The sequence below is a fragment of the Benincasa hispida genome, chromosome 1, assembly GCF_027475165.1.
Source record: "Benincasa hispida cultivar pf3 chromosome 1, pf3_genome.v1.1, whole genome shotgun sequence".
NCBI classification, from domain to species: domain Eukaryota; kingdom Viridiplantae; phylum Streptophyta; class Magnoliopsida; order Cucurbitales; family Cucurbitaceae; genus Benincasa; species Benincasa hispida.
Genome location: NC_143478.1, coordinates 93,503,841 through 93,520,490, shown reverse-complemented (window position 1 = coordinate 93,520,490; position 16,650 = coordinate 93,503,841). Strand labels below are relative to the sequence as shown.

At 38.9% G+C, this 16,650-nt stretch overlaps 1 protein-coding gene across 1 annotated transcript; it reads left to right on the top strand.

Annotated features, from left to right (window-relative positions):
- The first annotated feature begins 2,307 nt into the window (after positions 1–2,307).
- LOC150038863 (uncharacterized) lies at positions 2,308–7,131 on the top strand. The gene is made up of 11 exons (XM_090314768.1): positions 2,308–2,351; positions 2,459–2,623; positions 3,076–3,187; positions 3,406–3,576; positions 3,805–4,146; positions 4,255–4,476; positions 4,671–4,943; positions 5,010–5,114; positions 5,158–5,345; positions 6,357–6,645; positions 6,706–7,131. Exons 1-11 carry the CDS (start codon positions 2,308–2,310, stop codon positions 7,129–7,131), a joined length of 2,337 nt encoding a protein of 778 aa, XP_090170894.1.
- Positions 7,132–16,650: the final 9,519 nt, after the last annotated feature.

Genomic DNA, 16,650 nt, shown 5'->3' with positions numbered 1-16,650 from the left:
ACCTTATCCATCCATCTACTAAGGACCGTTTAGGTTATTATTTAAACATGATCCACCCTTATGTCCGTACATATATGTTTAAATTACATAAAATAAGCTAGGATCATTTTTTATTGGATTGAGTGTATGCTCATAAAGTAATAATTATTTTATTAATAACAATTTGTTTGTACAAAATTTACAAACTACGAGAATACAAGAAAGATTTAGGAAACCTATAACATCCTGATTTATTTTATAATTAAGTTTTTTTTTATGTGGGCTACTTGGATAAATTATATGAGATTTATGTTTTTGGCTAAGGTAAAATATGATTTAATTATTTGGAATTAATTGAGTTTTATTTTGGCTTGCATTTGGGAGATTTGATTATCTATGGAGATAATTAAATGTGTTTATTGGATTTTTTTTTTTAAAAATAAAATATATATAAGTATATATATTTTGGAAAATAATTAAGGAATTTGATTTTTTTTTTAAAGAAAAGGAAGAAGTTTAGTTTCTTATATATACTTATGAAAAGGTTAAAAAAAAAGGAAAAAGAAAAAGAAAATAAGTTTTCTCTTTCCTCAAGCCACGCGCCTTTCCCTTTTTTTTTTTTTCTTGTTCTTCCGTTCCTTCCAAACCCTAGCCGCCATCGCCGCATCGCCTTCTCGTTAGTGCCAATGCCGCCTCGCCTTGTTAGCGCCAGCGCCATCCCGTCGCAGTGACAAAACGCTGATCGTCCACCGCTATCTCGCCACCGCGCCCAGTCGTCCAGTTTCGCTTCAGCCGCCACGCCTAGCCATCCAGTTTCGCTTCTGCTACCGCGCCGAGCCAAGTCGACGCCGTTCGTCCGCCACTGCCTTTTTGAGATTGGGTAAGAGTTGGATTATTTTGTGCAAGGGTTGGTGTTTGAGTCTTTTTGGAGTGTCACTTGGTGTTAGAAACAATTTTAGTTACTACCCATTGTGTCGACTTTCAGGATTTGAATTTTGGAAGATTCTGGGGTGTTGCTTTCAAAGAATAGACCATTCTTTTCGATGGAGAATTTTGGTTTGGGTAAGTTTTATGTAAGTTGGTTGGTTATCCTTTGGATTTGGACCCCGAGGATTTACTTAATTTTTGACTCATTTCCTAGGCCATAGTTGCTAAACTAAATCGTGGTTAATGTCTTCGGGTTGATTTGAGTTTTATCCAAGGCTATTAAGGAGTTATTTGTGCAGACTTTTGAGACCAAGTTGAGGTAAGTGACACTATTACTGGTGCCTTCGTGCCAGGCGGCTTATATTAGATCTATAAAGTTACTTAGTGGACTCTTGAGCATGATTTTTTTGTCATTATGTTTTGCTTGTTGTATGGCAGTTATAAGTATTATGAGCATGTTCTAATTTTCTAATCAGTACTGATATTATGTATGTGATGCATGAATAGACCAGTAGAGCGATTTACTGTCTCGCCTTGACGCATGTTTTATTTCAGATGACCTACGGGTCTAGTTTCATGTTTGACAGTGTGTCTATGGGCCGCTAGACATGCGTGAGCCGACAGGTTTACGTTCATGTTATTTCCATGTTTGACGATGTGCCTACGGGCCGCTAGACATGCAAGAGCCGATAGGTTTACGTTCATGTTATTTTCATGTTTTGACAGTGAGCCTACGGGCCGCTAGACATGCTTGAGTCGATGGGTTCACGTTCATGTTATTTTCATGTTTGACGGTGTGCCTACGGGCCGCTAGACATGCATTTCAAGGCAAGATAGTACGTCTTTTGGTTTTTCTTTCATCATAAAAAATTGATGTAGCGTATGAGGCACGGGCTAACTTTATTTGCTCATGGATGCATAGTCTGATCCCGGCAATGGCATCACTTACTAAGTATTTTTTACTCAACCTTTATATTTATTTTTTTTCCAGGTAAGGGCAAGGACACTCGGGCGACTGACAAGAGGAATTTGTGACAGTGTCAAAGGAATCAGAATTCGCTTTCGCATTTGACCCTTATTATTTTCTCATGTTTTGTTTTTATTGCATTCATGGTTTTATTATAATTTTTTTTCTTTATATAATTTATTTCTTGTTAAAAAGGATGCCCGGGTTGAATGATTTAAGATCTTGAGATAATGTCATAACATTTTCTTATATACCTAAAACAGTTCAAAATCATGATTGTTTTATTTTAATTTACTTTATTTTCCTCAATGATAATATTTATGCATGCATGTAGTAGCGATCTCCCTTTTAGTAGTCCTAGGAGGTGGGGTTGTTACAGTTGGTATCAGAGCCCGTGTTTTGGGGTTTTGTAGACTGACTTATTGTGTACGTCCATGTTGTTCCTTTTGGACTATAACAGATTCTTTGTCGTTGCCAGGTATGTCCTTTATGAAAAGTATTTAGGATAATATGCATCCGAGTTAGTAGCATTTATGATTGCATTTGATGCGTTTTGTGCTAATAAGAAAAGTAGCTAAGGGATAGGGGAAAAGGTAGTCATAGGGTTACTGGAAGGGGGTGCGTTTCCGAAGAGCAGAATCCGTCAGTTCAGGATCAAGATCCTTATGATGAGGATCCACAAGTTCAAGATGCACAAGTTCAGAATCCTCCGGTACCAGAGGATTCCTTTCCGCCTAGGGACCCCTCAGGGTTAGGGTGGCAACGAACCCAAACATGAAGTAGAGCCCAGCACACGGCCACGCCACCACAGACGTAGACCACCCTAGTCGCTCCATCAGAGGTTACCGATTAGGCAGCCGCTATTGGGGAAGCAGTTACATCAGCTGTGTTGGGTAAGGTGAAGGACAAGCTGGATGAACGACTAACTCAGTTTGCCCAGTTCCATCAGACATCACCACCACAGGATCAGGTGCCGCAAGTCTAGACTCAGAACCGGATCCAAAACCAAATCATATCAGGCCTTTCGGTGGAGGCCAAGCATTTGCGAGATTTCAGGAAGTACAACCCCAACACCTTCAATGGGTCACTAAAGGACCCTACCGCAGAGTTATGGATATCCACGATTGAAACGATCTTTTGTTATATGAAATGCCCAGAAGATCAGAAGGTGCAGTGTGACGTTTTTATGCTTATCGACAAAGCACAGATCTAGTGGCAGCCGGCAGAAAGGATGTTAGGTGTAGGAGGGGATCCAATGACATGGAAGCAATTCAAGGAGCGCTTTTACGTGAAGTACTTCTTTGCCAACCTGAGGTACAATAAGTAGAAGGAGTTCTTGAAGCTGAGGCAGGGACACATGTTAGTAGAGGAGTATGATCAGGAGTTTGACACCTTATCCCATTTTGCCTCGGAATTGGTCACCCACGGAAGCTATGAGGGCAGAAAGGTCGTTCAAGGCCTAAAAGATAGTATACGAGGTATCGTGCGAGCATTCAAACCAACCATTCATGCTGAGGCACTTTGCTTGATAGCCGAGGTGGACCCACAGTCAGGAGACGAGTATTCATGAGCGTTTGGGGCGGGACCTTCCTCAGGACAAAAGAGGAAGGCAGATCAGAAGGCTTTCGAGCCTCACCCCCATTAGAAGGTTCAAAGTTCAGACATACCGCCTCGACATTTTAAGCAGCAGGCTACCGAGGCGGGTAGGTGGAGAGAATACGACTGGTGTGTAGCTCGTGTTGAAGACTCCATTAAAGTCGATGTTTGGTAGGCACCGGGGTTTGTTTTCATTGCAAGCAGGAGGGGCACTCGATAGATAGATGTCCTGCTAGAAGCATGTTCGGTTATGGGAACCAGTTTGTAGACCATGATCAGAGGAGTTCGGGTGGCCTCAATATCAGCAAGGTTGTGTTTACTCTACCACTCGGCAGGAGGCCGAGAAAGCAGCCACTGTTGTGACAGGTACGCTCCCAGTCTTGGGACATTTTGCGCTAGTATTGTTTGATTTTGGTTCATCCCATTCATTTATATCGTCATTATTTGTTAAGCTTGCCATGTTAGAACTAGAGCCTTTGCACTATGTGTTGTCGGTTTCCACTTCGTCTGGAGAAATTATGTTAGCAAAGAAGAAGATAAAAGCATGCCAGATTGAAGTAGTGAGTCATACCCTAGATGTGACTTTAATAGTCTTGGACATGCGGGATTTTGATGTGATTTTGGGCATGGATTTGCTAGCTGCTAACCATGCCAGTAGAGACTACTCTCGTAAGGAGGTGATCTTTAACCTTCCCACGGGAGCCAGCTTTAAATTTAAAGGGGCGGGGACGTGGTCCTGCCCAAAGTGATTTCTGCCAATGAAAGCCCAGAGGTTGCTTAACCAGGGTACTTGGAGTATCTTGGCTAGTGTCGTTGACACTAGAGAGCCTGAGGTTTCCTTGACTTCAGAGCCAGTGGTACGTGACTACCCGGATGTCTTTCTAGAGGAACTCCCAGGTCTGCCGCTACATCGGGAGATAGACTTTACTATCGAGTTAGAGCTGGGCACAATTCCTATCTCGAAAGCTCCGTACAGAATGGCCCCAATAGAATTGAAGGAACTTAAGGTTCAGTTGCAAGAGTTTTTGGATAAGGGTTTCATATGCCCTAGTATTTTCCCTTGAGGTGCGCTGGTGCTGTTTGTGAAAAAAGAAAGATGGGTCATTACGGCTCTGCATTGACTATAGGGAACTAAACAAGGTGACTATAAAAAAACAAGTATCCGCTTCCCAGGATTGACGACTTGTTTGACCAGTTGTAGGGAGCTACCGTGTTTTCTAAGATTGATCTTCGGTCGGGGTATCATCAGTTGAGGATAAAGGACAGTGATATTCCCAAGATAGCTTTTTGTTCGAGGTATGGGCATTATGAGTTCATCGTGATGTCATTTGGGTTGACGAATGCTCCTGCAGTATTCATGGACCTGATGAATAGGGTGTTTAAGGAATTTCTTGACACTTTTGTGATAGTCTTCATAGATGACATTTTAGTTTATTCCAAGACAGAGGCGGAACACGAGGAACATTTACGAAAGGTTCTAGAGACCTTGAGGGCGCAATAGTTATATGCTAAGTTTTCCAAGTGTGAATTCTGGTTAAAGCGGGTGTCCTTTTTAAGGCATGTGGTGTCCAAGGAAGGTGTGTCTGTTGATCTCGCAAAGATCGAGGCAGTCATGAGTTGGTCTCGTCCTACCACAGTCGAAGAGGTACGCAGTTTTTTGGGTGGGCTATTATCGTCGTTTTGTGAAGGACTTTTCTCGTATAGCCACCCCTCTGACCCAACTGACCAGAAAAGGAGCTTCCTTTATTTGGCGTAAGGCTTGTGAGGATAGTTTCCAAGATCTCAAGCAAAGGTTGGTTACTGCCCCAGTTCTCACCGTACCAGATGGAACGGGTGCTTTCGTTATTTACAGTGACTCCTCTAAGAGAGGGTTGGGGTGCGTGTTGATGTAGCAAGGTAAGGTAGTAGCTTATGGCTCTCGCCAGCTAAAGAACCATGAACTGAACTATCCCACACGTGATTTGGAGTTGGAAACTATTGTCTTTGCTTTTAAAATCTGGAGGCACTACTTTTATGGTGAGAAGATACAAATTTTCACCAACCATAAGAGTTTAAAATACTTCTTCACTCAGAAGGAGTTAAACATGAGGCAGCGTAGGGGGTTGGAGCTAGTGAAGGACTATGATTGTGACATTCTGTACCACCCAGGAAAGGCAAATGTAGTGGCGAATGCTCTAATTAGGAAGGTAGCCCATTCAGCAACCCTTATCACCAGACAGAGCCATTTATGTAAGGACCTTGAGCGGGTCGAGATATCAGTGGTGGTAGGGGAGGTCTCTGCGCAGTTATAACAATTTTCGATACAACCAAGTTTAAGGCAGAGGATCATTGTTGCTCAACGCAGTGATCCTTACTTAGTTGTAGCGCAACAGGTGAAGACGAGATAGGGTGGTGAGTTCTCATTGTCAGCAGATAATGGTCTTACTTTTCGAAGACGTTTATGTGTACCAATAGACAGTGACCTCAAGAACGATCTGTTATGGGAAGCTCATAACTCCCCATTTTCAATACATCCTGGCAGTACCAAAATGTACCAAGACCTAAAACGTTGTTATTGGTGGAATAACATGAAAGTGGAGATAGCAGAGTTTGTCAGTTAGTGCTTGGTGTGTCAGCAGGTAAAAGCCCCAAGACAAAAGCCAGCAGGTTTGTTGCGACCTTTGAGCGTACCAGAATGGAAGTGGGAGCATGTCTCGATAGACTTCATTATAGGTTTGCCGCGAACCACGAAGGGTTTTACAGTAATTTGGGTTATAGTGGATAGACTCACCAAGTTGGCACATTTTATTCCAGGGAAGCCTACATATTCAGTGAATAGGTGTGCTTAGTTGTATATGAAAGAAGTGGTAAGATTGCACGGGGTACCATTGTCCATCGTGTCTGATAGGGACCCTCGATTTACCTCCAGCTTTTGGAAGAGCCTTCAGGCAGCATTGGGTACACGTTTGGATTTCAGTACGACTTTTCACCCACAAACTGATGGTCAAACTGAGCATTTAAACCAGACATTGGAGGATATGTTACGTGCTTGTGCGCTAGAGTTTGCAGGGAGTTGGGACTCTCACCTGTATTTGATAGAGTTTGCCTATAATAATAGTTATCAGGTAACCATTGGCATGTCACCGTTTGAGGCCCTTTATGGGAAGAGTTGTAGGTCATCCATATGCTGGGATGAGGTTGGTGAGTGGAAATTACTAGGACCTAAGTTAGTATAAACCACGAACGAGGCAATACAGGAAATTAAGGACCGAATGTTGATGGCTCAAAGTGGGCAGAAGAGTTACGCTGATGTTAGGCTTAAGGATTTGGAGTTTGAGGTAGGTGGAAAGGTGTTTCTGAAAGTGGCACCTATGAAGGGAGTGTTGAGGTTTGGCAAGAGGTGTAAGTTGAACCCTCGGTTCATCGGGCCATTTAAGATCTTGGAGCGGGTTGGCCCTGTAGCCTACCGGCTGGCCTTACCCCCATCTCTTTCTGCAGTTTACAATGTTTTTCACGTTTCCATGTTGAGGAAGTACGTAGTAGACTCATCTCATGTTGTGAATTATGAGCCTCTGCATTTAAATGAGAACCTGAACTACAAAGAGAAGCCCATTCGAATCCTAGCCAGGGAAGTGAAAGTTTTGCGCAACAAGGAGATAACTTTGGTGAAGGTTTTTTGGTAATCATCAGTTCGAGGAAGCAACGTGGGAGTAATTATCTTCATTCGAGGACAACATGAAGGTGCATTATCCCGAGCTTTTTCAGGATTAGAACTTTCGAGTACGAAAGTTTCTTAAGGGGGGGTAGAATGTAACATCCTGGTTTATTTTGTAATTAAGTTTTTTTTTATTATTTTTTTATGTGGGCTACTTGGATAAATTATATGAGATTTATGTTTTTGGCTAAGCTAAAATATGATTTAATTATTTAGAATTAATTGAGTTTTATTTTGGCTTGCATTTGGGAGATTTGATTATCTATGGAGATAATTAAATGTGTTTATTGGATTTTTTTTTAAAAAAGAAAAAATATATAAGTATATATATTTTGGAAAATAATTAAGGAATTTGTTTTTTTTTTAAAGGAAAAGGAAGAAGTTTAGTTTCTTATATATACTTATGAAAAGGTTAAAAAAAAAAAAAGAAAAGGAAAAAGAAAAAAAATAAATTTTCTCTCTCCTCAAGACACGCGCCTTTCCCTTCTTTTTTTTTCTTCTTCTTCTTCTTTTCCTTCCAAATCCTAGCTGCCATCGCTGTTGATCATCGCATCGCCTTCTCATCAGCGCTAGCGCTGCCTTGCCTTGCCAACGCCAGTGCTGTTCCGTCGTAGAAACAGAGCGCCGATCGTCCTCCGCACCCAGTCGTCCAGTTTCGCTTCTGCTGCCACGCCTAGCCAAGTCGACGTCGTTCGTCCCAACTTCCTTTTTGAGATTGGGTAAGAGTTGGATTATTTTGGGCAAGGGTTAGTGTTTGAGTCTTTTTGGAGTGTCACTTGGTGTTGGAAACAATTTTAGTTATTAGCCATTGTGTCGACTTTCAGGATTTGAATTTTGGAAGATTTTGGGGTGTTGCTTTCAAAGAAGAGACCATTCTTTTTTACGGAGAATCTTGGTTTGGGTATGTTTTGTGTATGTTGGTTGGTTATCCTTTGGACTTAGACCCCGATGATTTACTTAATTTTTGACTCACTTTCTAGGCCATAGTTGCTAAACTAAACTTGTGGTTAATGTCTTAGGGTTGATTTGAGTTTTATCCAAGGGCTATTAAGGAGTTATTATTGTAGACTTTTGAGACCAAGTTGAGGTAAATGATACTATTTCCGGTGCCTTCATGCCAGGTGGCCTAGATTAGACCTATAAAGTTACTTAGTGGACTCTTGAGCATGATTTTTTGTCATTATGTTTTGTTTGTTGTATGGCATTACAAGTATTATGAGCATGTTCGAATTTTCTAATCAGTACTGATATTATATATGTGATGCTTGAATAGACCAATAGAGCGGTTTACTGTCTCGTCTTGAAGCATGTTTTATTTCAGATGACCTACGGGTCTAGTTTCATGTTTGACGGTGTGCCTACGGACTGCTAGACATGCGTGAGCCGACAGGTTTACGTTCATGTTATTTCCATGTTTGACGATGTGCCTACAGGCCGCTAGACATGCGTGAGCCGACAGGTTTACGTTCATGTTATTTTCATGTTTTGACGGAGAGCGTACGGGCCGTTTGACATGCGTGAGTCGACGGGTTCACGTTCCAGTTATTTTCATTTTTGACGGTGTGCCTACGGGCCGCTAGACATGCGTTTCAAGGCAAGATAGTATGTCTTTTAGTTTTCTTTTCATCATAAAAAACCGATGTAGCTGTATGAGCCACGGGCTAACTTTCTTTGCTCGTGGATGCATAGTCTGATCCCTGTAATGGGATCACTTACTGAGTATTTTATACTCAACTTTTATCTTTTTTTTTTTTCAGGTAAGGGCAAGGACACTCGGGTGACTGACAAAAGAAATCCGTGACAATGCCAAAGGAACCAAAATTTGCTTCCGCATTTGACCCTTATTATTTTCTCATGTTTTGTTTTTATTGCATTCATGGTTTTATTATAATTTTTTTCTTTATATAATTTATTTCTTGTTAAAAAGGATGCCCGGGTTGAACGATTTAAGATCTTGAGATAATGTTAGAACATTTTCTTATATACCTAAAGCAGTTCAAAATCATGATTGTTCTATTTTAATTTACTTTATTTTCCTCAATGAGAATATTTATGCATGCATGCAGTAGCGATCCCCTTTTTAGTAGTCCTAGGAGGAGGGGTTGTTACAGTTGGTATCAGAGCCCGTGTTTTGGGGTTTTGTAGGCTGACTTATTTTGTAAGTCCAGGTTGTTCCTTTTGGCCTATAACGGATTCTTCGTCGTCGCCAGGTATGTTCTTTATGAAAAGTATTTAGGATAATATGCACCCGAGTTAGTAGCATTTAGGATTGCATTTCCTCTGAATTGTTATTCTATCTTGAATACCCAATAAGTTTGTTATGAATTAATGTTTACCCATAATATTTGGGTCTTAAATTGGAGTTTTGGATGCTGTTAGTGTGCTGAGTGGCAAAGTTGAACCATGTTTAATATGTTTTTGGTAAGAAGTAAGACTTTGGAATTCTTTGGAAAATATTCCTAGCTAGAAATTTGGGTTCTAAATCTTAGTATCAAAATTTTGCATAGGTTGGATTCATTGTTTGGAGATTGAAAGGGTTTTGGGATTTAGCTACATCTTGAATAAGTTGGTTGAAGATATTTGGAATAAATTTATGATTGGCATTAGACCCTAAAGGTGTACCTAAATTTTGAGCTCATGTCCTAGGAGTTGATTCAAAGGTTGAGAAGTTAGATAGAGGAGGATGATTGCTTACAGAGTTTTAACAGGGCTCAATTTCGAGGTAAGTAGCTTTACTATGGAATCGCCTTTGTGCCAGAAAAAATAATTTTAAAATACTATTTTTGGTTTTTGCCAAATAGTTTTCAGAAGATATATGTTTCCATTATTGAATAGATTTTAGTTTTGTATAATATAAGTTTATAAGGTGTCATGCTATGGATTCATGAATGTATAAGATGTTTTGCTATGATTTCAAGTTATGGGACATTTTATTGCATATTTCATGATAGATTAATTTAAGTGACAACTACCCACTTATCTATAGTTATGTAAACCACTGTTGGGATTGATATCTTAATTCTCTCGGAGTCTCGTAGTTTGTAATCTGTACACATTGTTATGAATAAAATAAGAATTATTTTATTTTGGTATTTACTCATATCCAATAACTAAAGCTCCATGGTTATCGTATATAAACTTAAGCATGTATATGAGATATACAAGTGGATCATGCCTTAAGTGATAACCTAAATAGGTCTGTAGTATAAGGATTAAGGTGGGATACCTGATCCTAGTGACACTACGAATACGGTCCGCTTTGTAGAGGTTTGCAAGTGTTGTGAACTACTATATATAGTAGATCCTGACCATTCATGTAGAGACATGCGAGCGAGGGTGTCCTATACAAGAAGTTTGTATAAGACCAAACCACGAGATGATTCATCTCTGTATATAATGCCATTGATACTGGAGACTTACATCTCACCTAAACAACCATAGGTGATATGATCTCAATCCTCAGTGTTTTGGGGACTCCTACCTTTGAGGGCGGTTCTTTGATTAGTATGGGTGAAAGTGGTCAGATTGCCAACTCAACATGCCTACCTTTTTGGGTATTTTTCTAATTTGGGAGCTGGGAACTCAGTTATACAAGATGGAATTCACTCCTTTCCCGAAGCAGGGGTAAATAGATAGATTGCTCCCTTAAGGGCTGATTCTGGGGCTTGAACATAGTGGCCACATCTTCTCTTTCGAAGAGAGGACACAGTCATAGTAAGACTATGACTTATGTTCATTAGAGGGATCAGTGGTACTTAAGGAGTTAGATGTAACTACAAGAGCATAACGGTTATTGGCCTAGCTGTACTTACGAGTAATCTGTGAAGGATTATCACACTATTGATTGGTGGATATGGACACATAATGTATCAGTAGTAAGGAGAGTTCAGCTGTCTGTCTTTAGAGGAATGCCTAAAAGTTAACGGAGGTGGATCCTGTGACAAGAGAGTTTAGTCAGTTATTCACGTACTGTTGGAGCTTCGAGCTACAGGTCCATAAGGTCCCTTTGGTAGCTCAATGGATTCAAGTTGAGAATCAATTCTTGGTGTTGATTTAAAATGTTCAAATTGACAAAAGGAAATTTAATTATATATGATATGATCGATGTGATGTATGAGATACATCAAATTGAGGATTAATGTAAATGAGATTTACATTAACGACCATGAAATAGAAAAAGAACTATGGTTTATATGTTTCATGAGATGAAATATTAAAACTATAGGTTATAAATATATTATGGTAAGTTAGTTATCATTTATATTTATAATAATATTAATTATTGGATAATTATCTCTTTTTCTCTAATAACCGATTGAGTGGGAGGTTATTGGTGGCTTCATGGTAACCGTGAGATAAAAGGAAAAATATTTTCCTAAATTTAGAAGTTGATGATTGAGATTTTCCATTCTGGGAATTACTCACGGAAAGGCAGGCTGTCAAGTGAATAAGATTCACTAAACGACAGTTGAAGAGAGACTAAACTATTTTGGAGTGACATTACACGATAGTTCACTCAGCTGGCCGATAGCCAAACGATCGCGGAGCTTTTGCTAAACGATTGCATGACATTTGTTAAACGATTGGGAATCATCTATATGATAGACCTCTGCCATCTCCCACTTGCTCAATCGTTTACACGATTGTTCTTCCTTCGCTCTCGTTCTCTAAAAAAGTCCACACAGAGCCCACACTTTTGGATTCTCATACCGAGCATACCAAAGTAGCCAGTATGTGCATAGCCAGTTTGTTTCCGTTTCTTGATTGTAATTGTGTATGTTCCAATACGAATGGAATTTAGAACGATCATTTCGCTGCTCATGAAAATCCTCATGTTCGATTTCCTTCAACCACAAATTTAGTTTATGTGCACTTTTGAGTCCACCAGTTTATCTATGTCTTAAGGTTTACCAGGTAACGTGTGAAGGATCTCTTAACAAAGAGCATCCATGAGCGCATTTGGATCTTTCCGATTTCACCTTGACCGAAATATAACATATACATTTTAACATACAGTTATGTAAATATACAGTAATTAACGGCATGCTTTGAATAATAAAATTACAAGGAAAAGAGTTCTCATACCAGTTGAAGACGCTCTTCAAGCTTTGGAACTCAGATGCAGCAGAAGAATCTTCACCCGTACTCTATTGTCCAGTAAATGCGTCGGCTGCAGCAGCACGATCAGTCACGAACAAGTGAACGCAGCGGGGATGACACCACCAAAATGGAGCCCTTGGTATTCTCTGAGTGAGAATCTAAAGTGTGGTCTTTGGTGAGTTTGGTAGAGGTTGGAGAAGAACTAATCGTGTAGATGATAAGTAAGTGGGAGAGAAAAGGAAGCTATCGTATAGCTAAGTGCTTATCGTTTAGAAGAAGCTACATGATCGTATAGGTTTTACTAAGCGATCGTTTAGTAAAAGGTGAACGATCGTTTAGAAAAACACGACACACTTTGCGATCGTTTAGGAAAGCTAAGCGATCGTTTAGGGACTATCGTTGTTGGGTTTTATGTCCTAAAAACTCGTAGTTTGTAAAATAATAAACATTTTTTATTATCAATATATTTGTTATTGATCTCATAAATTGTATGAAAGTCTAAATCAAATAAACTACGACCCATGACTATTGTATGAGTACTTGAATTTTATGTGGAGACATAAGAGTGGATCATGTTCGAGTAAATAGTCAAAATGATCTATGGTACATAAATGAGGTTAGGCACCTTATTCTAGTAGCACCATTGGATGCGGCCTACTCTGTAGTTATTACAAAGAGTTATAAAGTGCTATATATGATGTGATCCTAATTCGTACATGTTATGACATGAGGAGTGAGGGGTCCTATACAATGAGTTTGCATAAGATCATGACCAAGAAATAAGTCACTCTTACTTTATAACGCTGTTTACTGTTTAAGACTGATTATTTCACCTAGATAACCTAGGTAACTCGATCTTAATCTTGAGCTAACTTTGAACTTCTATTTATTCGGGATTGCCCGTATATTTGCATAGTTGAGGGTTGGCTCAACAACGCCGGCTCAATAAGACTCCCATTTTAGGGGTAAGACCGGATAGATAGCTGGGGATATATGATGCAAGATGGAGTTCACGCCTACCCGATTTAGGGATAGAAGAAAGCTTGTTCTCTCAAGTATTGAATCCAGGTCTTGAACAAGGGACCCCACCCTCTCACTGGGCTGAGAGAGTTTAGTTTAGTGATTGGATCACAAATCAGTTGTTCATTAAAGAATCAGTAGGGACTTGAGGAATAAGACGTAATCTCAAGGGTAAAACAGATATTTGACCTAGCCGTTATTACGAACAACCTGTGAAGGATCGACTTGCTGATTATGGTTAAATCATATAGACATAATATATCTACACTGAGGGGAGCAACTATAGGCTTTAGTGGAATGACCCATTAGTTAACGAATGAGGATTAATTTGTTCTAATGAGTTTAGCCAATTAATCTCGGATCGTTGGAGCCCGTCCCCCTACTAGCTTGTAACGGACTAGCTCTAGAATAGCGTGATAAGTTAATTTGAATCGTTCAAATTAGAATTAAAGGAATTAGTAATTATATGAGATATAATTATGAGATATAATTACATGTTTAATTTGAGTATTAAACGGAATAGGAGAATTTGTATATATTTAAATATGATTTAAATATATAAAGATGGATTTGTGTTAAAATTAATTTAATATTTGATATTAAATTGATTAAGTTTTATTTAATAATTAATTTATGACATTAATTAATTTTTTTTAAAAAAAAATCAAAATTTGATTTTTTGAGATAAAATTGGAAAAGGAAAAAAAACCAAAAACACACAAAATGGAAAAAAAAGGTTTTTTCCATGATCCATCACCTAAGTTGCTCACACATGAAGTATTTGCTTTGGCTTTGTCTTCTCTAATCATGAGCTACAACTCATGCAACTCTTTTCTTTGCATGTTGATCTGCAATATAATGAATAGATTGGAGTGAAAATCGGGCATGCAATCTATAGAGATTTTGAGAGAAATTTTGGTTTGAAGAAAGAGTTCTTCAGCTGATTTTCTGCAGTGAGCATTTCTCCTTTTACCCTTGATTCAAGCTTGTTTTGAGTCCTACAACTTAATCTAGAGCACCAAGAGAATAGTGGGGAAGATCTTGAGGTGGTCCACAACAAGATTTGGAGAAGATAACAACTAGTGAAGGAGCTTTGAAGAAGTTCTTCAAGAGGTATGTCTTGAAACTCACTTGTTTCTGCAATAACATGCTTTATATTTTGCCAAAATTAGTGAATTTGAGTGCTTAGATGATTCTTGTGTTTTGGCTGCTATTGATACATTCCTACAAACGCGCGATCGTTTAGGTGCGAGGTATGCAATCGTTTAGGCGCTGAGCGACTATCGTATAGGCTCTCGACTTATGCAATTGTTTACGTTTCCACACCAATGCCAAAATTTTCAAACCTTTCGAACATTTGCAAAATGAAACAAAATTTTATTTTATTCTTCGATTACAATAACTGATGCGGCTGCTCCCACTAACACACGTTTGAGAGAAATTTTATGCACAATTATCATATAATTAACAAATTAAATAATTAATAAATATAATCATATTATATTCTTACCCTATAGTTTGATATCACATATCTACTATAGTAATTTCTCCTCTACTTGATATAAATCATATTTATATCTAATTTCCTCCAAAATAATGTATCTCATACATTTAGCCAATTATATCATATATAATTAACCAGTCCAATTATATTATATATAATCGAACTTTCTCTTGTCAATTTGAACATTTCAAATTAAACCAAATATTGATTCTCGACTTTATCCAAGTTATCTAGGGGACCTAATGGACCTTTGGCTCGAAGCTCCAGTGGTCCGTGAATAGCTGACTAAACTCTTTAGCCACGAGATCCACCATCCATTAGCTGTCAGACATTCTACTAAAGACCAACAGCTTAACTCTTCTTATCACAGATATATTTTTATGTCCATCACATATAACCAATCATGAGTAAGATGACCCTTCATAGATGCTCGTAAGTACAGCTGGACCAATTTACCGTTTTTCCCTTGTAGTTACATCTCACTCATTAAGTACCACTGATTCCTCTAATGAACAATACAACATAGTCCAACTATGTGTGAACACCTCTCGGGCCAAGAGAAGGTGTGTGGCACCACATCGTTCAAACCCTGGAATCAGCCCTTAAGGGAGCTATCTATCTACTTACCCCTGCCTTGGGGAATGAGTGAATTCCATCTTGTATAGTTGAGTTCCCAGCTCTTAAATTAGACGAATCTCCAAAATGGTAGGTTTGAATCAGTGACCTGGCCATTCGCACCCATACAAATCAAAGGACCACCCTCAATGGCAGGAGTTCCCAAGTCACTCATGATTGAGGTCATGTTACCTATGGTCATCCTAGTGAAGTGAAGTCTCTGTCATGAACAGTGTTATATAACGAGGCATTAATACTTCGTGGTCAGGTCTTATACAAACTCTTTGTATAGAACGCCCCGCTCGCATGTCCCCAACACGAATGATCAGGATCAGACCATCTGTACAAGTCACAACACTACTTATGACCATTCCATAAAGCGGGCTGCATCCGTATCATTACCAGGATAAGGTTTCCCTCCTATATTCATATACTACAGACCATTTTAGATATCACTCAAGACATGATCCACTTGTATGTCACCACATACATGCTTAAGTTACATACAGATAACCAGGGATTTTATGTTTATTGGTTTGTGGTAAAGAAAATAAAACATATAATTGACCAAAAACAAGATGTGAAGTAAACATCATATATTATACAACACAAGTGTTCGTACAAACTGTTTACAAACTACAGGACACGAGACTTTAGGGCATCAACCCCAACAACGTGCGCCCTCAGGTCTATTATTTTATGTGCGCTTTCAGGTCCACCAATTTATATATGCCTTCGAGTTCACCAGTTATGTTCCTTCGCGTTCACCAGTTAATATGGTAGGTTAGGTAAAATGGTTCACTCAGATGACAACTTATGTTCAACTTTAGTACTTCAGATTAGGTCCCACCAGTTTAGAATATTCAGTTCAACATTTCATGTGTTTCCATAGCCTGATCCCGATAGTGGGGTTACTTATTGAATATTTTAAATACTTACCCTTTCCTTAAAATACTTTTCAGTCAAAGGCAAAAATGTACCAGTCACTTGACGAGAAGGTATATTGAAGGTATCATACAGGACTAGAGAGTCACTTCCACTCAGCGTCATGTTTTAAAGAAGTTTAACATGTATTTCATTTAAAACTATTGTGTTTAATAATTTTTGTTGGGGTTGATATCTGAAATCTCATGGTTTTGTAGTTTGTAATTGTATTGTACAAACACTTTATTTATCTAATAAAATAAGATGTATTTATTCGACATTTAGTTGCATTGACCCACAAAAACCAATAAACTAAGATCCAGA